The sequence below is a fragment of the Nymphaea colorata genome, chromosome 12 (assembly GCF_008831285.2).
Source record: "Nymphaea colorata isolate Beijing-Zhang1983 chromosome 12, ASM883128v2, whole genome shotgun sequence".
Classification (NCBI taxonomy): domain Eukaryota; kingdom Viridiplantae; phylum Streptophyta; class Magnoliopsida; order Nymphaeales; family Nymphaeaceae; genus Nymphaea; species Nymphaea colorata.
This window is the reverse complement of record NC_045149.1, coordinates 10,196,121-10,218,363: the sequence shown is the minus strand read 5'-3', so window position 1 is coordinate 10,218,363 and position 22,243 is coordinate 10,196,121. Positions and strand designations below refer to the sequence as shown.

The window sequence follows — 22,243 nt, the reverse complement described above, 5'->3', positions numbered from 1 at the left end:
TTGGATCCGATTACTAATCAGATTTGGACTTGACACGTGGTTTCATAGTTAAATAAGAACTGACCTTGACAAGGTTTCATTGGAATCCTTTACATCCATGAACACCTAAATCTAGTAACTATTCGGGGCGACCCGAACTCCAACCCGAACTAAAAATATATTAGATGGGACATGTTTACTGACCCAGAGGGCTTTTTTAATGTATTTTAATGTAAAAATATGTCCTTAAAAATTATATATTTTCGGGTTCAGAATTCATCCTTGTTGAAATCCAAATAACCATTAGTTTGGTTTGATACATATCCGATCCCTTGGAGCTCTATCTCGAAGTGGAACTCTCCAGAGATGAGAAGCTTCTGGAACCAAAGCCCTCGCCTTAAAACCCTAACAAACTGTCCACTCTCTCTCTGCTCCCTTATCTTTCACCTTGCCCACCACAGCGTTCTTCTCCAGAAACAGTGGTGTTCCATTCCCTAAATGGCTTCTGCAAACGCTATCTCTTCCACCTTGAATCTGCGTTACCCTCAACAGGTATTCCTGAATTCAAGAGGAAAATTCGTCTGCTTCTCTTGTTGCTGCTCTGAGACGTTCTTCATTTGTTTTTGGGTCTTATTTGCCTTTAATTGACGTGGGACTGTGGGTTTTTTCTTTTTCTCTCTCTGTTTTCCTCGTTTTCGGCTTGAAGGAAGGGTTGAGAAGAAGGGTGAGCCAGAAGCAGAGGCTGAATTTGTCCCGGCCCAATGGAGGGAGGAGGTTGAAGGTGCGCGCCGTGGCCAAGGAGGTGGCCTTCGATCAGAGCTCCCGCTCTGCACTGCAGGCCGGCATTGACAAGCTCGCAGATGCCGTCGGGGTTACCCTCGGTCCCAGAGGTCATTCCCTCCTTCTCCTCCTCCTCCTCCTCCTCTTTGCTGACACTTATCATTTTCGATTCGTGTGCAATATCTTAATGTACATCGTAAGACTTAGAATTTAGGTACAATGTAGAGCCTAGACATTCTGAACTTCAGGATTTTCTGTAGTTCATGCTGGAAATGATGTTTGTTGCTCTTTTACACCTTTTTGTGGGGTAGGGGTCGGACGTGTGTGGTTACTAGCTTGTCTTCTTGTATCAAAAGTATCTTGGCTTATGGTCTAATTGGAAGCTCTGATGCCTCAATTTGAGTTGTTTTAGAACGTAATGAATCGTGGTAGTCGTTGATTATGCTTTCGCAGAAATTGAAGTAGTGGTTGTTTTATGCTTGTTGTATCTGCTTGTGGCTGTAGTGTGAGTAAAATTTCATGGGTACTGGTTCTTTTTTATGTTGGTTTTGTTTCGATAGTAGTTCTTTTAATGATCAATTGTATTTATGACTGCTTCGTTGTGGGTCAGCTCGCCTTGATGTGTGGTACTGCTGGAAGCTTGTCTATCTCCTGCTTGGTAGCTATAGTATTCTGAAACCTTGACAAAGTTTATTTGTGAAATGCAGGTAGGAATGTCGTCCTGGATGAGTATGGCAACCCGAAAGTGGTGAATGATGGCGTCACAATTGCTAGAGCTATTGAGCTTGCAGATGCCATGGAAAATGCTGGTGCAGCATTGATTAGGGAGGTACACAGGATTCACTACCTCTTCTTTCATCCGTATTTCTTACTATCATCTGATCTCTTGAACCCACTGAGTTTTCTAGATGTTTTCTTGCGGAGCTTGGGCACGGGAGATTCTTTCTGTTTGTGTTTTCTAAGTCTAACGTGTTCTGCAGAAGGACGATGTTGGCTGTTTTAATATATTCTTTTCGGGACCGCTATTGATTATCTCTAATATATTTTAAAAAGGTTGCTAGCAAGACAAACGATTCTGCTGGTGATGGCACTACAACAGCTTCTGTACTAGCAAGAGAGATAATAAAATTAGGCCTTCTGAGCGTTACATCTGGAGCAAATCCAGTCTCTATTAAGAAAGGAATTGATAAAACTGTGCAACGGTTGGTAGAGGAGCTAGAAAAGAAAGCTAGACCAATCAAAGGGCGTGATGATATTAAAGGTATAACTCGTATCTGAAATTGTTGGATATCGTATTTGTAGCTTCCTTTCTTTTTTCCTGACTGATGAACATGTATTTTGTTTGAAGCTGTTGCATCCATCTCTTCTGGGAATGATGAGTTCGTGGGAACCATGATTGCGGATGCCATTGATAAAGTTGGCCCTGATGGTGTCCTGTCTATTGAATCTTCATCATCCTTTGAGACAACTGTTGATGTTGAAGAGGGGATGGAGGTGCTTTCAACTGCACCATTTTTTGTTCTTATGATGTCTTATGGGCTGCTAATTCATTTGCTTGACTGCTAAATTTCCTTGGATAATGAATTATGGCTGCAGATTGACAGAGGCTATGTCTCCCCTCAATTTGTTACAAATCCCGAGAAATCAATAGTAGAATTTGAAAATGCTAGAGTGTTGGTGACTGATCAAAAGATCTCAACCATAAAGGAAATCATTCCTTTGCTGGAGAAAACCACCCAGTTGAGGGCTCCGTTGCTTATCATTGCTGAAGATGTCACTGGAGAGGCATTGGCAACACTGGTTGTGAACAAGTTACGTGGTATACTCAACGTTGCTGCAATCAAAGCACCTGGTTTTGGTGAGAGAAGAAAGGCCCTACTGCAAGATATTGCTATTGTAACAGGTTTGTATTTTGCTTCTCACCCCGGTGGTTAAGATGCCAAATTTTCTAAAGTTGCTCATGCTAATGTGGTTGCATGAACTATGGTAGAGATGGCTAGTGTAAAAGGTGGTAGGTTATTGGTGTCTGATGTGTATGTTGTAAAAGGTGGTAGTTCATATGTCCAAGATTATTTCTCAAGCATATGATATTATGAAAGAAGATCTGAAGAATGGAGGCTCCTCCTTTTCCTAGTATCTGTTTATTCAATTTTGCTTTTGCTTTATGTCTATACCAATGTTTTCATGTCATATTAGGTGCTGAGTACCAAGCTAGTGAGCTGGGTCTTCTTGTGGAGAACGCAACAGTTGAGCAGCTCGGTATAGCAAGAAAGGTGACGATCACCAAGGATTCGACAACTATTATTGCAGATGCTGCTAGCAAAGATGAGATCCAGGCTAGGATTGCGCAAATCAAAAAGGAGTTAATGGAAACAGATTCTGTTTATGACACTGAAAAGCTGTCGGAAAGAATTGCTAAGCTATCAGGTGGTGTGGCTGTAATCAAGGTAGGTGCTGCCACTGAAGCAGAGCTTGAGGATCGGAAGCTGAGGATTGAGGATGCCAAGAATGCAACCTTTGCTGCCATTGAGGAGGGAATCGTCCCTGGTGGAGGAACTGCTTTTGTGCACCTTTCATCCGCAGTTCCAGCCATCAAGGAGAAGCTGGATGATGCTGATGAGCGGCTTGGAGCAGACATCGTGCAAAAGGTACTACGAGCACCAGGTGTGCAATCTCCTTTTGAGGAGAGCATTTCCTTGGCTTATTAATTTAAATCATCTACTGCTATTTTGCAGGCACTGGTGGCACCGGCAGCATTAATAGCACATAATGCTGGAGTAGAAGGTGAAGTTGTGGTTGAGAAGATAAAAGGAGGTGAATGGGAGGTCGGCTACAATGCAATGACTGACAAGTATGAAAACCTGGTCGAATCTGGAGTCATTGACCCAGCCAAGGTCACGCGCTGTGCACTGCAAAATGCAGCATCTGTCGCCGGAATGGTTCTTACAACGCAGGCCATTGTTGTTGAGAAGGCCAAGCCTAAGGCACCTGCTCCGGCTGCACCACAAGGTCTCACTGTGTAAATTGGAAGTACATGTTCCTTGTGGCTGTCGTTAACCATGTTGGGAGGAAAACTAATGCAATAAGGAGACTTGAGGGGGCTTGTGCATGGAGGGGCGTTAGGATAAATATTATTACCGATTTTTGTACTGGTGTATTGGGCAGGCGAGATTTTGTAGTTTCTCACTTTAGTATTGGAAATGTAGTCTCCAGCAGGTGGCAATCCCCTAAATTTTGGGTACACTGGTATGTGCTGTGGACTTGGTTGTTTCTCTTAAAATATGAGATGGATGGCTTGGTTCTCTTTGATCCAGTCTACTCGGTATGTTTCTAGCCATATTAGAATTATAGCTGGAAGTTTATGTGCTCCATTTCTTAAGATGGGCTCCGATGAACAGCGAGTGTCGTGCAAACTTGTTAATGTATGATTCCCAATTTCTCGGCGAACTTTGAGATGAAGGTCGAAAAACTTCAGTACTCAAGGTGGGATTGTTTAGTCTCATCTTTACGTGTTCATAGATAAAAACGAGAAACACTCTCAACTGTTCTTGGTTTTGAAATAGTTTCAACCGTCCTTGATTGGTTGCTCATTAGTTGTAGGATTAATGCCATTGATAAGCTTGTTTGAAGTGCTATGCTATTTGGTGCAAGACTCTAACAACTACGGCCAAGTGCGAATTGAGTTATCGGTGTTCGTTTACTAATCTAAATCACATGGGCCCTTGCTTGTGCTATTGAGTATGCTGGAGCCTGATGAAGCCCCCAGGAAGATCGTGTAATACAAGCTTTGACCTCCCTCACTTTTATGCCTTCGAGTGTGGCCGGTTCTCTTCAAGGACCCAAGAGAATTTTTGCTCAGACTCACATTGCAACTGCCGATGCGCTATCCTTGAAACCGAAGGGTGTAAAAGAATTTTGCAGCAACAAAATCTGTTCAATCTTTCTGGTTGGTGTTAGAAGAGTGCCCAAGTAGGGTAGTTAGTCCTCTTGGCTTGGCGACGTTTGGGTATGTCTAAGCTTCAAATCTGGTAGAATAATTACTTGGAGTGATATTCTCCAGCTTATAGACAAGGCAAGTGCAGTCTTAGCTCCTTCACGTAAACTCAATCGGACATTGACAGTTTCTTAGGAGAGCAAGTGCTTATGGTTGGCCAGGTTGATTTGCCCCTCATGAATTTATGGGCCACACCAGTGAGCACCTTGCAAGAGCCTGGAACTCAAGAAAATAATTTCACTTCTATCTTTGGAAAAGCTTCCTAGCGCCAATAAGGGGTCGCAGATGTTGGTTGTTGAACTTCCCCTAGTTAAATGTTTCAGGAGCCCCACCTTGCAACTTCTTTGGCCATGTTCAACAAAAAAGAACTGCCACTGTGCTTGCTTGGCACAAGTTTTCTTTTGGTGGCACAGAAATACATGAATGCTGAAATTTTCCATGTTCATTGTGAAAATGACTAACTGTGCTAGCATCATCCTGAGGGGTGGAGGCGCCAGGACAAAATTGCTTCAGAAGTTCTCTGTGGATGACTGCGATCCTTTTCCTAGCGACTAAGGCAAAACGTCTTCATGGCAACTGCAACTTCCAAGAGACAATGTTATTAGAGAAAAGACAGTGCACGGCTTCTGGTGTTTATGCAATCTGGTTTGTGTCTCACGATTCAAGCGTATTTACCGTAATCACCAGATTGGCTATTTATTTGGAGGCTGTTTTCTGTGTTTAGAAGCCAACAAGGGAACCCATCTTCCTCCTTTTTACTGGAAGGTCATTTTCATCCTTTTTTAGAGGGAGCCATCGGAACGTTTGCTTCCAGGGCGGATCTCCAACGCTCTCTCCATTTGTGCCTTGATTGGGACATGTGGGTCGAGCTCGCGATCAAAACACTTGCCAAGCGAAGTAACAGCAAAGCCCACAAAGCATTCGCAATTTTGAATGACACTAGTGCAAAGCACCCACTGTTTTTGGATTCTATTTTTGGCTTATGGCTCAATCAAGGGTATCTGCGTTATCTCTGGCCTTCTCCTACACTGTCGCATGTTAGGGCCTACCATATAATCTGCTCTGATTTATTTGTGCCTTTCAGCAATAAAAGCACATCTGTTGAGCCAACAGAGATTGGCGCATTAAAATCATTGATCTTTAGGGTACCAAGAGAATTCATTGACATTTATTCTTACTTTATAAAAGAATTCTTGACATTGATTGGATTTTATGAAACAATTCTTGACACCAAAAGAGTTCTTGGCATAATTGAATTCTTTTGGATGGTGTGCCAGCATTCAGATTGCTAGTGCAACAATCCTGGCCTTCTTCCCTTCATCGTAGCCAAGCAGCCGAGGCTCTAATACACAGAACAAGTCAATCGCGTGCAAGCTATGCAAAACTGAGTCCGGGCCAACAGGGACAGATCGACTCACCACTTGGTAACTTTCCTTGCTACAGCAAGTGGCCCAAAGCCACCCATTATATTTCCCGCATCTCTCAGCAACACCAAGCAGCAGTGCTCAGAAACCGTTTTCCGAGCAAGAAATCTTTGCAGCTACCCAAGAGCTGTCTAGCTGATCTAAAAGCTCCAGGATTAAAAGGTTTCAAAGTAGACTTTCACAACTGGTTCTGGGACACAATGGAGGTGGAAGTCCTTGTCTTCAAGGAATTTCATCAAAATGCTCGTCTTCCATCGGCTCTTCACAGGGATGGAGCCGGAAGATGCACTAATTATTGAATTTTAAATTCTTGAAGGGCGGTGGATATGTAAATGAGAAAAATTGCATGAAAATATCGATATGAAATTGAGCATTTTTTCTGTAGTTTTGTGTGGGCAGTTGCCCACATGTGCCATAGCTGCCTCTGCCCTTGCCTCTTCATCAAAGTATTATTTCTTCTCCAAAAGAAGGCCGACTCTTGTGATATATCAAATTTTCGGCCTTTACCAATCATTTGGGCCCCAAAAAGAACATTTCCAAGGTCATAGGCTCATGCCTCACCTGGTGTCATCTTCCTAGCTTTTTTTTTTTTTTAAACTGCTGCCCGCACTGTGAATTCATTTTTGCTTCCGAATTAGCTCATTCTTTGGCTTCTTTCATTCTTTGGCTTCTTGCAGTTTCATTCTTTGGCTTCTTGCAGCTACCCGCTTTACAAGTTTCTATGTTAAAGGTTGATTTGACGAGGGCGATTGGTTGACGCCGGTGGAATTTTCTTTTACACATCTGCCAAAAATAATTTGAACTTTAGCTTGATGCACTCTTCAGAGTTAAAAGACACTACTGCCATCACTAATGTTAATGTAGCTTAGAACCCTAAAAGTAGAGAGAATGGCGGGCTTTCAGACCTCTTTTTCAGGCCCTGGGTTTTTATCCACTTGCTGACCGAAAAAACTATTGCACTCGTTTCCATCAAAATTTGCAGGACTGGAAAGATCTTCCGTTCCCTTGATGGAGAATGTTAAGCAATTCCCTTTCACCATTTGTCTTTGTGTTTAGGTGTGAACCAGCAATACCACACAACCACATGTGCCAAATCTCCCAGGACGAAAGAGCAACTTGCACTTAAAAAACCTAGGCATTACCGACAACCGGAACATGTGGGTCACTATTCAAGCTACAGTAGGCAGCTATTTGGGTTTAATTGTCAAAATTCAGAATCAGAAAAAAACATTTTGCCTAGATCACTAACTAACACAACAATTTTCATTTGCAAAATAATATCTTAAGACAAGTGCGCAAGTTTTCTAGGTCGATTCAAGAAGATATAACAGCAGGATTAACATCATGTCTCCATGAGAACCATAAGGACTACCTGTTATCATTCTTTCCAAAAGAGGCCTATAATGACCGACAATCTACTCATTTTATTCAACCGTAACCACCCACTGTGGTGCATCATCTGGACTCGAGAAGGTTTGACAACTTCAACCTTGAACCATGCAATAAAACACTCGTTATATGTACAGGGGAACCAACATTTTATTTATAATTTGGTAAAAGTATAAAGGTAACAAAGCCAGAAAATTCCCGACCTTTCAAGAGATGCCGCTTGCTCAACATTTTCTTTACAGTTTGGCTACGATATACTCATCTCTACAGACTGTAAAATTTTTACATATACCTCAAGATGACTTGAGCATCAATATCTGCAATTACTAATCCTAAGAATCGGCATCACCACCGCCATTTACTTGAATTACAGTTAAGGGATTACAAGATATACACAACAGGAAGATTATTAAGCTGGCCTACCATTTATACAATTAACCTCAACATCTATTGCCTCTCAATTTCAATCTACCAAAAAGACAAATGAAGATGGGAAGGAGAACAAAACAAACATGGACTGGTTTCCAATTACGCCAGCCATGTTAGCTGTACAAGGTCTCCTGATCCTCTGTTTTCAAGGTGCTTAGGAAGTAGATGCCCCCATGCGCCTCTCTGTTACATACAGAAAGAACATCAGCAACTGCTAAAAGAAAAGAGCATGACTGTTAAGGGTGTTTTGCAACTTTTTCTACCTCCATTAGCTATGAGCTTCTCCACACGAGCAACAATGTGCTTTCCATAAGTATATCGCTTCAGAGCATTCAAGTGCACCTTGATCCGTGACAGAATGAATTCACGTTGTTGGTCATCACAAGTATCGATTACCTTTTGCACAACATAGTTTGCAAACTGATCTTTCATCATAGCCTGTTCAAGTAACCAACATCAGGCACAAAATTTAGAACACATATACAAATGGTGACAACTATGCGAAAGGTCTGACCAGTGTCAGCATCCCATTCAAAATTCCTCATTTCTCATATGTTTGCCAGTACATGGTGAAATTGTGTATACATCATGTATAAAGCTTCTCCATTGATCTAAAGGAAGCAACATATTGCACTCAATAGACACAACAGTGCATCGGTTTTTATGAAATTATTGTTCATTTCAGCTTATAGATTGACAGCTGAAAATTAGCTGTCTATGCATGTAAAACTGTAATACGATGACCTTGCTGCTGCCGTCAAACTGTCACAGCAGATCCACGTCCTCCACTTGTAGTGGAGGCAGGAACATGAAGATTGCTTCTAACGGTTGGTCTCATAGCTGTAAAGAAGACCACCAATTAGGATGTCCAGAGGAGACTAGATGACAGCTCTTGTTTTACCCCAGGAGGGTGGGAGGAGGGGAGGTTGGCAGTACACGTTTGCAGGCCAAAAGCAAACTAGACTAAAGCCTAATTCAGCCTGACATATAATCATATTGCTTGCTTTCTCATTTAATTTTTTCCAAATAGCTTTCAACCTATTTTACCACATTCTGAAGGATTTTAAGATGAATACATGAAAACAGGCTACCTATGTGAATTGGCAACTGCAAATCCAGTAAGACCTAGCCTAACCTAAGCTGTCAGCGATAATGCCTTTCTCCTGTGTTGAGCATCTCGAATGACATAATACGAGCCTGAACCTCCTCAAGCAAACAGCAAATTCATCACCAATGGGCCATGAACCCTATATGTATCTACATATGCATAAACATGAACATCAGTCCAGAGGCCACGATCTGCAACTTGCAAGATCTGGCGATAAAGCTTGAATTGACCCCATATGAGGCGGAGCCTGCTTCATAATCAGCTCATACATCAAATATATACAGAAAAGAAGCTCTATACAATGTTATCACTGGCGTATCGTATCGCGTATCGGTCGGGCCGACCTATACGCCGTATCGTAACGTATCGTAAATGTATCGTAACGTATCGTAAAATTAATTTTTAATTTGTAAAAAATATTAAAAATTATAAAAAAATAGAAAAAAATCAGAAAAAAATTAAATAAATTCGAAAAAACAAGAAAAAATCAAGAAAAATGTATTTAAAGGAACATTCATCATTCATGTATATGAAGTATGAACTATGAAGTATGAATATGAACAACACATTCCAAAATAAGAAATCAGACATTCAAAAATCAAAATAACATACTAAGCAGCCGAAGAGTATTCGATTACATCACAATTCATAAGTTCAGAAGTCAAAACATATAGACATAGTTATCATCTTTCATGATCCAAAAAGCCCTCTTTCTCCAAGCTTTCCACTGTGCCCTCTACGAGAAAGAAAGCTATCTCACGGGCAAAACTTAAAGCAAATGAGGAAAATCTCTTCCTCCCACGTCTCTTGCAATGTTTAGAAACAAGAAGAGAGAGAGAGAGGAGCATATCTTTTGAAATAAAATGAAAAAAAGGGGCCATCGGACCCTTTTGCCATTTTTCCCCCGTATCGTACGATACGGGGGTGTATCGACCGTATCGTACGATATAGTGCCCGTATCGTACGATACGGGCGATACGTCTACGATACACCTCCGTATCGTGTATTGTAGGCGTGTCGTATCGTTTTTGTTGATACAGACGATACGTATCGTATGATACGCGTCCGTATCGTACGATACGGATAACATTGGCTCTATATACATTCACAAGTACTTGTTCACACAAGCACAGGTGCAAACATGAGCAAGTAACCAAAGAAAACAGTTAGACACGTACAAACAAACATGTTCGTGTAAAAAGCAAAACTGGTTCACAGAAATGCACATACACATAAACAAACAAGTGCATGTCAACAAGCAAAAATCTGCTTCAATGCATGCAAAAAATAATTGTCAAAACACCGTGTGGAGTGTAAACAATATACGACAGTCAGCAGAGGTTGAGTCCCTCAATGGAAGCTTAGAAAATTGTTAAACCTGTAAAGGTTCATTTTCATCTGTGGATCCAAGCATCTCATTCACCAGAAGCTGACGTTCCCCGGGTCCACCAAATGTCAAGCATTTCTCCACAACATTGGACGCAAACTTCTGTTGACTCATCCGAACGATCTGGCCTGCCAGCTTTGTAATTATAGCAGTACGTTCATGTAGTTTTCCATGTTCTATTACATGCTGTAAAGTCAATTCAGAACAGTAAGAAACGAGAAACCCACTGTAAGAAAGAGGCAAAATATAACAAGAATAAGATGAAGTGGCAATTCTGTCACACACTTTAAATTCAATTTCAAAAATTAGTAAGTGGAGAGAAGAAAGCCACTTTCAAAATGAAATAAACATAATGCCATTTCAATGGCTTGATTAATAACAATAAAAGCATCTGGATCTATTACAATAACCAAATGTATCATATTAAGAAAAGAGTTTGAAGGCATTAATTGCATAAAAAGCGGTCCTCGGGTGCAGATGCAAAGATTATATTACTATAAAATAATATCATGTGTCCATTATCCTTTTTGTGACTTTGTCCTACAAGTGAATCCATTGGTTTAGCTATGTAAAAGATACTGGTTAGCAGTAGCACAGAGATTAATACAAAGTGGACAGATAAATTACTAGGACAAGGCCTTCAAGAAGGTAGCTGAAGAATTCCACTTCAGAAAGATGAGCATTTAGGACACAAAGAACCACTAACCCAGGTCTTATTTTGAACTACATACATCTGCTTGAAAAAATGCAGTATTCGAAACAGGTTTCTTTTGTGTAAAGCAAACACAGGATAACAAACAATTCTGATTCCAAATTATTGTGCCCACCAAGCTGCACATCTTCTAAGTACCAATGCACTGAAATATAAGAGAACCAAATGGCACAACATAATAGTTAATTTAAGAAACCTATCGCACCCTGATTTTTAAATTCTTTCTAGCATTCTAATTAGATGATTAAAATTGTACATGGCCATTTGCCTTGTAAACTTCTGTAAAGTAACTTCTTGTGACCAAGCTGCCCATAGTAGGCTTGTATTTTGTATTTAGTTTCTTTCATTCTTTTTAATAAAAGGTTTTGGGAGCCTTTTCTCCCAAGTGAGTTGGCATCAGAAGCTGCCCATAGTAGGTACCATTTCCAGTGATCTTGAGATGAACTAAAACCCTCAAGCTTGAATACACTCCGATCCATAGAAGCATCTGAACACACGGCCATTTTTGCTTTTTGCATGCTTTCATTGTTTTCAATGCAGTTACTTGTTTGTTTCCAAAATTATTTATTACCAATTACCATTTCATTGCAAATTGAATGAAGAAATAATTTCTTTGAACCCTTTTCATCTGCATTATTGCATATGCATCTTTTGATGTGTAATGGATCCAATGACCCATGGACTCCCTTGTTGTAATATAATTGAAAGAGTCTTAATATCTCATTTTTTGGCCTTAAATATAGAGAAGGCAGCTTCCTAATTATGTGCTAATGTGTCACTGAGACAAACTACGTTCTTGAAATTAGTTTTTATAAAGAAGGTTATTATCAACAGGTCATTCATAAAACAGACATATCTCCATCATGAAATTAGTTTTTATAAAAAATATATCAACAGGCCGCCAATAAAACAGTGGGCAAAAAACTGCTTTGTTACATGATGCCAACAGCCAATAGCAAATACCATCAGTCAACAACAAAGTCATAAGATTTTAATGCCATCTCCTTCAAACAAAGAATTAAAGTTCCTAGAACAAAAGTTTTAGGTATTCAAACACCATCGCAATGTGGAAGGTGGAACCTTTGTTCCACCACGCCAAAGCCTGGCATTAAAAACTTAGGCATTTTAACACCAAACATTCAAACGCCCCCTAATGGACATGCATAGGAATATGGAATAGACTATGAATAAACCTCCACATTTGTAGCTCATTTGTCAAATCTTAGATAATTTATTGCCATTGCTTCTATTGAAAAGCAGTCACTCTATCAAATGGATGCTAAAAATGTCTTTTTAAATGGAGAACTTAATGAAATTGCTTACATGGAAGCTCCTTTTGGAATGAATCTGCCTCAAGGTAAAATTATTCATCTTAAAAAGGTTCTTTATGTTTTAAAACAAAGTTCAAAGCTGAGTTTGATAAATTTAGCAAGATAATGGAACAATATCGTTTTAAATCCCGCTATATTGACACTACTTTTATGTTAAAATTTCTAAAGAAGGATCTGCCATTTTCATGTCGTATGTTGATGATATGACGATAACCGAAAGTGACAAGCAAGGAAATGCTGAAACAAAAAAAGAATCTTAAAAAAAAAAATTGACATGTCATATTTAGTATTTTTCACTTACTTTCTTGGTATTGAGGTAGTCTACTTAACAAGTAGCCACCTCCTATCCCAAACTATGTCTCTAATAAGAACTTTAGATGATAAGGTGGTGGACACTTGTAGCTCTTGGCATGAAATAAAAAGTTTAATGATAGGGAACCTTTCTCTAACCTCACTTCCTACATACAACTTACTGAAGCACGATCTTATCTTACCATCACTAGACCTGATATAACTCGTTTTGTCCATGTAGTCAGTCAATTTCCACATGCAACAGCTATAAGGTCATTGTCAAAGGACTCTTCCTATCATCGTCAGCATCCTTGGATTTTTCAGCTTATACTGATGATGATTAGGAGGTGATCCAACCGATCATCATTCTACAACTGGATCCTGTATCTTTTTTTGGAAACTCATTAATATCATGGAGGTGAAAAAGCAACAGAAAATCTCCCTTTCATCAACTAAAACTGAATATCATGTAACGGCTACAACTAATTTCGAGCTAGTCTGGTTAAATGGTTTTCTAAAAGATATGAGCAGTCTGAATTTACCACCAAAGTTATTTTGCGACAACAAAAGTGCCATTTACATTACCAGCAACCATAAATTTCATGAAATAACTAAGCACATTGAGATGAATCACCACTTAGACTATTGAGTTGCCATTTATCACATCAAAATATCAGCTAGCTGATTTTTTTCACAAAATCCACTGCTAGTCTTTGCTTTGCTTTCCTTCTCCAGTCTTGACAAACTTTCAGTCACCAGACTGTGAGTTTGAAGCGGATGCTTATATATATATATGTGTGTGTGTGTGTGTGTGTGTGTGTGTGTGTGTGTGTGTGTGTTTTGTTTTGTATATTATTATTCTATGTACATCATTCTTTTTAAGTTTTAAACTTGCATTTGTGTTGCCTTCTGTCTGGCCAAGGAGCAGACTACTCGACATCGGACTTGTCCAATGTCTCCAACGAGAAACGTTGGAGACCAAGACCTCGCTCCCTCTCTTATGTTTTCTGTATTATAAATAAAGGACTTTGTCCCTCTTGTTCTGAAAGCATCTTTTCAAGCATTCATTGATTTGTATACACATTTTCTCAATCAATTCCGATGCTCCATTTTTATATATCATTGTCGAGATCTATATTTATTTATAGATGGTATAGTCCAAAACTCCAAATTCACATAACCTTCGATACAAAAGGTTCATCATTTGAAGGAAACAAAAGGTGCAGAGAAGTGGCCCTCACCATGAAAAGAACAGATTTCGCTGTATACATCAAGTGGGTCCATTTCATGCCAAGACAGGACTCTTAAACTAAGTTTAATCATAAGTGTAACATTCATGTGTACACCATCATTTCGAAGTATATAGCATGGGCACGTAGTAACTATGGTACTACTGCATATGAAAGAACAACTTGCAACCAGAGCGCTTTCTTCCTTTTTACCATTGGGCACAAGCACATGCAGGGATAGATATTCAGATTCAATTACATATATTCAGACTGATCTGGTTCAGGATCTCATGATCTAACTGCAGTATAGAAACAACCAATATCTTGGATGGAAGAGATTTGATCCATTTACGTTGCAATACATAGCCGAGCCACCTGGAATCATTGCACTATAAAAACCAGAATGTTAACCAAGAATTTCTCCCTCTGGCATAATAAAATGTATTTTAATTATTTGGTTTCCAACATAAATTCAGATTAATTTGGTATCAACAACTAGAACCTGAATGATGCGAAGCCAGACATTGCATATTCACAGAGCCATCTGGGATAAATGCAGTAGGAAAACCATAATTTTAACCTTAATTTTGCTCCTTGTGGGACCAGAAAATGCATTATCATGAATTTAAATACCACTGTATATTTAGATTGATTCTTTTGAAGAATTAGAACCTGAATGCGACATGAATCTAACAATAGAGTGTTGATCAGATCAGACATCACCAGTTACAATCTGATTCAAGCCCAAACAACATGCAGAGTCATCCAAAATTTGTAAAAAATCTACAGGAAGCCAAAAGGTAATTTTACTGAAGAATGATAATGCTCAAGATCTATAAGATAAAACACAAACCTGAACAACATAGTTGCCATATTGGTCCTGTGCTAAAGTGCAAACAGATTGCAGAATCTCTTCCATCATTATATGTTGAGTTTTTGCATCATCACAGTGCTCCAAAACCCTCTAGTTAGTGAAAACCATAAGTTAACCAAAAAATTGACACAGGAAATGAGAAATTGATAAACAAGACACTGGTGCAGCACCTGAATAACACGACAACCATAAGGATGTGTGGACAATGTCACGACCTGCCCATAGAAGGCTGAGATAATAAACTGGATCCTTTCTTGTGGGACACACTCAATACATTTCTGAATAACATGGTTGCCATTCTGATCTCGCACACATTGCATTATATGGCCGTCTAGTTCTAAAACCATCCGAGTCTGATACTCCACATCAACCACCTCTAAAGCCTGAAGGATCCAAATAAAAAAGAGAACAAAATTACACAATTTCTATACCACAAACTATCTGTCCAAATGTGAGTGCATAATGCCAAATAAATTGACAAACACTTACAAACAATTAGTGCAATTCAACTACTCCTTATTGGGATACAGTTATTATGCAAACCCTTAAAAGGAATCAGACCCAACTCCAACTAATCTACATTTTATAGTTACAAAATCAGTACATATAAGAAAATAACCCAGAAAAACCAAATAAGAGTTAGCAGGTCTTCTCAAATTGCAGCTCGTAAGAGAGTAATGAGTTGCCAATGTGACATCTGTCTATAGAGTGCCCAAAGTTTGTATGTGGAATAACACTACTTCTAGAATTAGCATTTAGAGGGAGAGACTACAAGTATGAATTGCATGGGAGTCATTTAGCCATTTAGCAGAAGGAAATGGGTTACTGATGGATATTAAATCAAAAATCACACTAAAATCTCTATAAGGATATATAATAATAACAAGGCAACACCAATAATAATTATAATACAATATTATGAAAGAAGCACAAACAGCTTCCTGCTGGATGTCATGTACTGAAGAAAATAATACTTCCAGGTAAAATTCTACAACGAACCTTCTGGATAACCCTACATCCATACATTTGAAGACTGAGAGGCAACACATGACCAGAAAGATGATCAGCTAGTTCTTTCCTTTGGCTTTCAGCACCATGCTCAAAAAACTGCATAAAAATGTTCAAAGATTCTTTACAAGTCAAATGCCTTGAGGAGAACCCTATTGCCTAATAACTAAAATATCTACCTTCTGAATAACATAATTTCCAAAAACGTCAGTCATCAAAGAAAGGGCATGAGGAATGATCTCTTGGAAAACCATTTCTTTTTCTTCAACTGTAGCTGTTTCCAATTTCTGCTGGATGAATCGACTTCCATATTGATCCGCACTGCAAGACAAATTCCCATAAGGCACTGGTGAAGTTATATGGATAAAAATGATTCAAAAGAGAAAAAAAACAGAGTCTGATTAGCCAGTAAGTACCTAAATTCAACTACATGATTTGTGATCTCAGAAAGTTCGAAACATCTTGTCTTATTGCTCTTGAACTCATCCAACAGTGAGGATCCAAAATTTCCTTCCATATATCCATCATTTTCAGAATGCCAAGGCCCGATAAGCCCATTTGAGCCCCTCATTGAAGAAAAAAGGCGTAGATTTCTATCAGCCTGTCTGTTAGGGCTTGCAGCATTCAAAGAACCAGATATTGGATTCCCAGTACATGGCACGCCATGATCAAAAGGAAGGCTACCATAATATCCATGATTCAAAGTTCCAGTTTTTCCTACTGAATTCATACTGTACTGTGATTTTTGCGCAAGCAATGCTTCAAAGTAGGCTTTCTGAAGTTCAAGCAAGTATGTGTCTGCATTATTCCTTCGGAATGAAGTGTCACTTCCATAGTTGACAGCCTGAGGTGTATATTCAGCAGCGCTTTGCAGGTACTGCAGTTGCATTTGATCCATGACAGACTTATCTAAACCATTTAATAGTTGGTTTCCACATCTAAAATCCTGGACATCTTTGGTACCTGTTGAAGTTACTAAGTTAAAACACTTGGCAGAAATAAAGTGTTGGAATTCAGCAACATTCTTTAGCATAAACAAACATTCTGACCTGCACCAAACTTCTCATGGTTTATCATTGATGGAGGCGTTTGACTCATGGGATGTAAATTCAAATCAAGTCCAGGAAAGCTAGCATTTGCCTCTCGATAATGCATCTTATATCTTTCAGAATTTCCAGGAGAACCTAAGGATGGCAATTTATCACCACCCCTCTTCAGAAGATTGAGATCTGCAAGAATTCTAACTTTGTTATGCAAATTATTATACATAGTCTTAGACAAAGATGGCATAGACAGCATGTCAGCACTGCACTTACTTGTATGTTGTGGATGAGAAAACTTGTGGCCCTTTGGCAGATCTTGAATAAAACTAGAATAATTGGTAAGTTTCTGTTGCAGTTGAGGTTGTAAACTATGCTGTTCCCCAATTAGTCCATTTTTGGATAAATCTAAGCCAGAGAAAACTGCTGAGATGTCTGCTTGGTCATCCAAATATGAAGAAATAGTATTGAAAGAGTTTGATCTTATTGTTCTTTCTCCCACCGGAGGAAGTCCTGGGCTTGGAGCCCTGGCAACTAAATGAGGATCAGGGGTTGAGCTTCTCGACAGAGAGGAACCCATACCAGAAGAAAATGAATGAGAAATGGATGATCCCACGGTTGAAATTTTTGGCAACAGTAAGTTATTTGTTCCAGAATGAAGACTATCAACACTGTCCAAAACACCAATCATGTCTGTGGGATGAGCTCCGGATGGAAGGGCATGATCCACACCATTTTCAAACCCACTGGAACTAACTGGGCGAGAAATATGACCAGGCAATGCAGGTGAATGCCTCAATTCCTCCTGCAAATTGAGTTGATCACCATTTAGCATGCATATTGGTATTTCTTTTTTTTTTAAAGGATAATTAGAAAAATGGACGGCAAAGCCACAGAAAGTTAGACGGAAGTTTCCTTTTTACAGAAGCAAACATGAAGTTTAAGAATTACTATGAAGTTTTTCCCCCACAGGCACATAAACAACTTTTGCTAGACACAGAAAGAGAGATTTGCAAATTTAACCTTGAAGTAAATTCTCATAAACCATGATGTCAATCTCCATGAATTTGAAACTCATGAGAAATCACTGACCCATGTTTAATAGCAATAGTGAAAACAAATAAAATCAATTACACGAAGGGGTTAAGAATTAAAACAGCATCTGCAGCTGTTGACTCTCACCATCTGCCAACTAATGATTCCATCTGCTCGCCTAGACTGCTTGAAATAACAAAAAATTGAAAATTGTGCACTGGACCTGATATGCTACAATTATTAATTTGAGAAGAACTGAAATGAGACCAACAAGAGCAAGAAAAAAGCAATTTCACAAGAATGCAAGAAAAATAAAAAAAATGAACTGAAAATGTATACAAAAGACACTTTTTTCCATGAAAAGGATTATGATAAAACACGCATATCCCCCTTGCCAAAATGCAACTCTCATTATCCTGCCATGGTGTTGGATAAGCATCATAGCAGATGTAGACCTGCAGCAGTGCAGCTTGCCTCCTTTATTAGTGAGATTAATCATTATAGATACCTTTTGTGCCTAGAGCATCATGCTTGAAGCTAATAAAAATCCAACCACAACCATGATGCTTAGCCTAAACCACAGTGACCAATTTGCATTCTCAGCAAGGGTTTTTTCTGGAACCTTTTTCTCAAGATTTATTTTTCCTGAAAAAATGTCAAGAAAATCTTGAAAATATTAGAACTTGAAATATATAAAGAATAACAAAAATAGTTATAAGGCAATAGGTGTTCTAGTATGCTTCCTGCAAAAGTATAAAAAAACAAGTAGTACTTATTTGAAAATAACAAAAATAAAACAAAAATAAAAAAAAATGAAATGAGAAACCTTTTTGAAGATCTGACCAACACATAAACATAATATTGTTATAGTATCTCTACATTTTTGTTTCTGACCATAGTTTGAAAACGCTGTAGATTTTATTCATACTACCGGGTAGCTTCAAATAGAATAATATTGTGGGATATTTTCTAACATATCAGTGATGTTTGTGAATCTGATCTCAATCAAATGCCCAGAACTCTCCCTTCTGGAACCTTTAGATCATAAAGACACAAACAGCTAATGGAAGTACTAAAAGAAACAACTGGTTTCCACCAAATTGACAGCCACCGTGGAAGGTGTGATATCTAAGAAAATATCGCTAAGGTTACTTCCATTTTTAAGGGTGAAAAGCATCACAACTCCATTCTTTCAGACGACATGATTGAGAACAAACATATGGATTTCCAGTAACTAGATTAATTTCACATTGTTACCTGAACATGATACAGAACTTGGACCCTAATAGATTGGATGAAGGGTAACAAGTGTACTTCACTCGTAGATTAAGTTTGATGCTAAAGCAGTAATCAAAGTCAAGGACTTCCACTCAGTTTTCTAGCATACGAACATATCTCAAACTCTGGTTCCTAGTCATTTTCTCACGAGTATTCAGTAAACGATGAATTTCTCATATTGTAAAACTTTTACCAAGTCAGAAAAAAGTGATAGGCCACATACCAATATAATATCTACCCTTAGCCATAAAAGACAAAGAGTAAAAATGAGCAACTGAGCTGCTCACAAATGCTTGACTTGATAAAGTAGCAAGAAAGCATATCTGAGGATCAATAGACCAACTTCTATCATTATGAAAGGCAACAATTGGAGTAAGAATGCACGTGCACAAGGAAACCACCAATAATCACCAACTAACCTCTCCACTTCAGGACTAGAGACTGCTCTCACAGTTTCATTTTAAATCAAACAGGATCCTGTAATACCTATTTGAAGATGAAACCGATAATAGTATTGAATGCGAATTTTAAGCATATGAATACTTGACTACATTTGACTACAGATGCAAATTGAAAAGGAATACTGAACCCAACTACACAAACATCAATATGATATAAGTACAACCGACGCTAAAATTCAACTGCTTATTTAGCCTATCGCCAGACTGATAGATCAAATAAACAGAAAACGAGGATAAAAAAGAGTTGGCAAATATTGGTCCTCTTAACCTGTCCGCCTCCAAGAAATCATGGAGGAAAAAAAACAACAGGAAAATTAATCAGCAATTAGTACCAACGGTATACCGGTTAATCAAAAAGCAAATCCAGCAACTGCACCAACCATAATGACAACAAAGAGAAGAAGGTTGCGACATCACCCAAATATGATGACAGGTTCACCACAAACATCGTCTTGGGAGGTAGCCTTGTACATTACCTGAACGACATCAGCGAGGCTTTTCCTCCTCGCTCCCATCCCCACACCCGACAGGCCGATCAGTCCGTCTGCTCCTCGTTCAATCCACTCCGCCGATGGTTGCCGAGCTAGAGTCCTGTGTGCAAACATGGAGCTCTCGTCCCCATTCTGGGCCGCCATCGCCGCCTGCAATGGGAACAATGACTTCTTCCCTGCATCACCCACCGCTCCCACCTTCCTCCTATCGCCAATCCGTCCGAAAGACGAGCTCCCCGCCTGGAACCGCTGCGCCGCACGCCAATCCTCCCTTGAGAGGGAAGGATGCGGGAGCCTCGGATTCACATCGCCGTTGGAATAATAGTACGAAAGATACGCAGGATCCACTCGCAACTCATCTTCAACAGAATTGACGTTGCCCAATAGGCCGTCGATCGCAGCAAAGGAACCCTCAACGGTCGGGGGAGCGCTGCCACTCCGGTAAGGCAGCAACTTCCGATCCCATTCACTGTCATCGATCTCGTGATGGTTTCGGAGGATGAATTCCAACTCCTTCCCCAATTCATCGTCCACATTCACCCGGTTAGGCTTTATCCCCAGATCCGTCACCATTTCCAGAAGACACTAAAACGAATCCGTCCAAACCAATCATCAATATCGATTCAAATACCCAGTAAAAATTCAAACAACAACCCAGACTGCAAAAAAAAAAAGGCAGAAAAAAGAAAAAAAAAAAATCTGTCGCAACGATCGGTGCCAACCTTCGAGAGACTACTGATCTACGTCTCCGTCCTGGCATCAATGTCTCGCATCCATCCAGAAAAATAGGGGATATTTCTGACGATTTATGTTGAAATTTCAAGATTTTTCACATGAACGACGCGTTTTTTTCCTTCTTCTGTTTTCCCTTATTCATCGAGCTGAGGAAGCACCACGATCAAGGATCGTAGAAACAGTCGACAAACGGTAACCCGCAGATCCAGCTAGGGTAGGACCGGCCAGAAAAAGAGAGAGAGGAGAGCGGTAAAACAAAAATATCTCCACAAGATTAAACGGGCAACTTCGTTGTTTTTCTTTTTTGTTCTTTTTTACTGCCTGGCCGGTCAAACGGCTGAATGGAAATAAAGCTCCATTTCATGACCGTCCGATCGTCATCGGACGGCCAAAATTGTTCTTCCTTGCAAACGTTTGTCCCGGCCTTTAATCGGGCGGAGGAGGCGATGGTGGACGGTGGCCGACTATCGGCCCTCCAGGCCAAGTCAAGAGGGTCGGCCAACAACCGATCAAGTTTTTGAACAGGAAGGTTCGGGATGGCTCGGACCCACTTTTCTTTTGTATTTTTCTGTGTTTTATAAGGTTTATGGTCACTTGAGACCTTTTTTTTTTTTTTTTTTTTTTCTGGATGCGATTTTTTGTTGATTGGCGATTCAATGCAATTGGCCCCTTGTTCTAAGTTGGTAGCAAGAAAATGTAATAAATGTTCATAAAACTGTTTATGATTGCACCATTAATGAATCATTGAATACTTGTATGATTTATCAAAATCATAGATGTACTACTATTTATAAATTATTTCTTAAACTAAAAATTCAGAGTTTTCTTATATTTATTTGCAATTTTGTAGTACATATTTTTCTTATATTCAAAATTTTTTTGCTTCTTTTCTTCAGCTCATTTGAGTATATTGAAAAGCTAGTTCTGCTTACTAAGCATGTTTGTTTGTTTAGAAAGAGTATTTTCATTTCATTTTACCACCTAACAAGAAAGCTGAAACCTTACTTTTACTGTCACTCTTTATCACTGGACTTCACATATGCAAATATGCATTTTAGTAGTTGTATCTTAATGTTTTTATAATATCCAAAACACAAACACAGAAAATTGCATTAAACTCACCCACTAAATTGTCGAGGATTTATCAGCCCGTTTTCTTTTTGTTTTTCCTGATTAAAAAAATGTTTAAATTATTTTAAATTGATTTAAAAGCAAACAGATATGAGCCGATACGCTGTCGTTTTGACATGGATTCAAATTGATCTGAA

The 22,243-nt window shown here is 39.1% G+C and overlaps 2 protein-coding genes across 2 annotated transcripts; one reads left to right on the top strand and one right to left on the bottom strand.

Annotated features, from left to right (window-relative positions):
- The first annotated feature begins 370 nt into the window (after window positions 1–370).
- On the top strand, window positions 371–4,066 carry LOC116265706 (ruBisCO large subunit-binding protein subunit alpha). Its single transcript, XM_031646517.2, has 8 exons — window positions 371–531; window positions 686–869; window positions 1,467–1,588; window positions 1,813–2,020; window positions 2,108–2,253; window positions 2,356–2,662; window positions 2,956–3,407; window positions 3,495–4,066. The coding sequence occupies exons 1-8, from the start codon at window positions 478–480 to the stop codon at window positions 3,780–3,782; spliced, it is 1,761 nt and encodes a 586-aa protein (XP_031502377.1). The 5' UTR covers window positions 371–477; the 3' UTR covers window positions 3,783–4,066.
- Window positions 4,067–7,698: 3,632 nt separating this feature from the next.
- On the bottom strand, window positions 7,699–21,238 carry LOC116265508 (pumilio homolog 1-like). The gene is made up of 12 exons (XM_031646163.2): window positions 20,963–21,238; window positions 20,226–20,825; window positions 17,252–17,780; window positions 16,985–17,164; window positions 16,352–16,898; window positions 16,115–16,256; window positions 15,927–16,034; window positions 15,098–15,310; window positions 14,907–15,017; window positions 10,482–10,676; window positions 8,259–8,433; window positions 7,699–8,178 (listed from the first exon to the last, which is right to left on the bottom strand). The coding sequence occupies exons 2-12, from the start codon at window positions 20,811–20,813 to the stop codon at window positions 8,150–8,152; spliced, it is 2,817 nt and encodes a 938-aa protein (XP_031502023.1). The 5' UTR covers window positions 20,814–20,825; window positions 20,963–21,238; the 3' UTR covers window positions 7,699–8,149.
- Between the last annotated feature and the right edge of the window lie 1,005 nt (window positions 21,239–22,243).

What these genes read in the sequence shown, in the direction of transcription:
- LOC116265508 (XM_031646163.2), bottom strand. Translation starts at nt 20,813, where the DNA reads ATGGTGACGGATCTGGGGATAAAGCCTAACCGGGTGAATGTGGACGAT. An exon ending in GCCTCGCTGATGTCGTTCAG is followed by an intron (nt 17,781 to 20,225) that starts GTAATGTACAAG and finishes CTCAATTTGCAG; the next exon opens with GAGGAATTGAGGCATTCACC. An exon ending in ATGGTTGTCGTGTTATTCAG is followed by an intron (nt 15,018 to 15,097) that starts GTGCTGCACCAG and finishes TTCACTAACTAG; the next exon opens with AGGGTTTTGGAGCACTGTGA.
- LOC116265706 (XM_031646517.2), top strand. Translation starts at nt 478, where the DNA reads ATGGCTTCTGCAAACGCTATCTCTTCCACCTTGAATCTGCGTTACCCT. An exon ending in GGTTACCCTCGGTCCCAGAG is followed by an intron (nt 870 to 1,466) that starts GTCATTCCCTCC and finishes TGTGAAATGCAG; the next exon opens with GTAGGAATGTCGTCCTGGAT. An exon ending in GAGCAGACATCGTGCAAAAG is followed by an intron (nt 3,408 to 3,494) that starts GTACTACGAGCA and finishes GCTATTTTGCAG; the next exon opens with GCACTGGTGGCACCGGCAGC.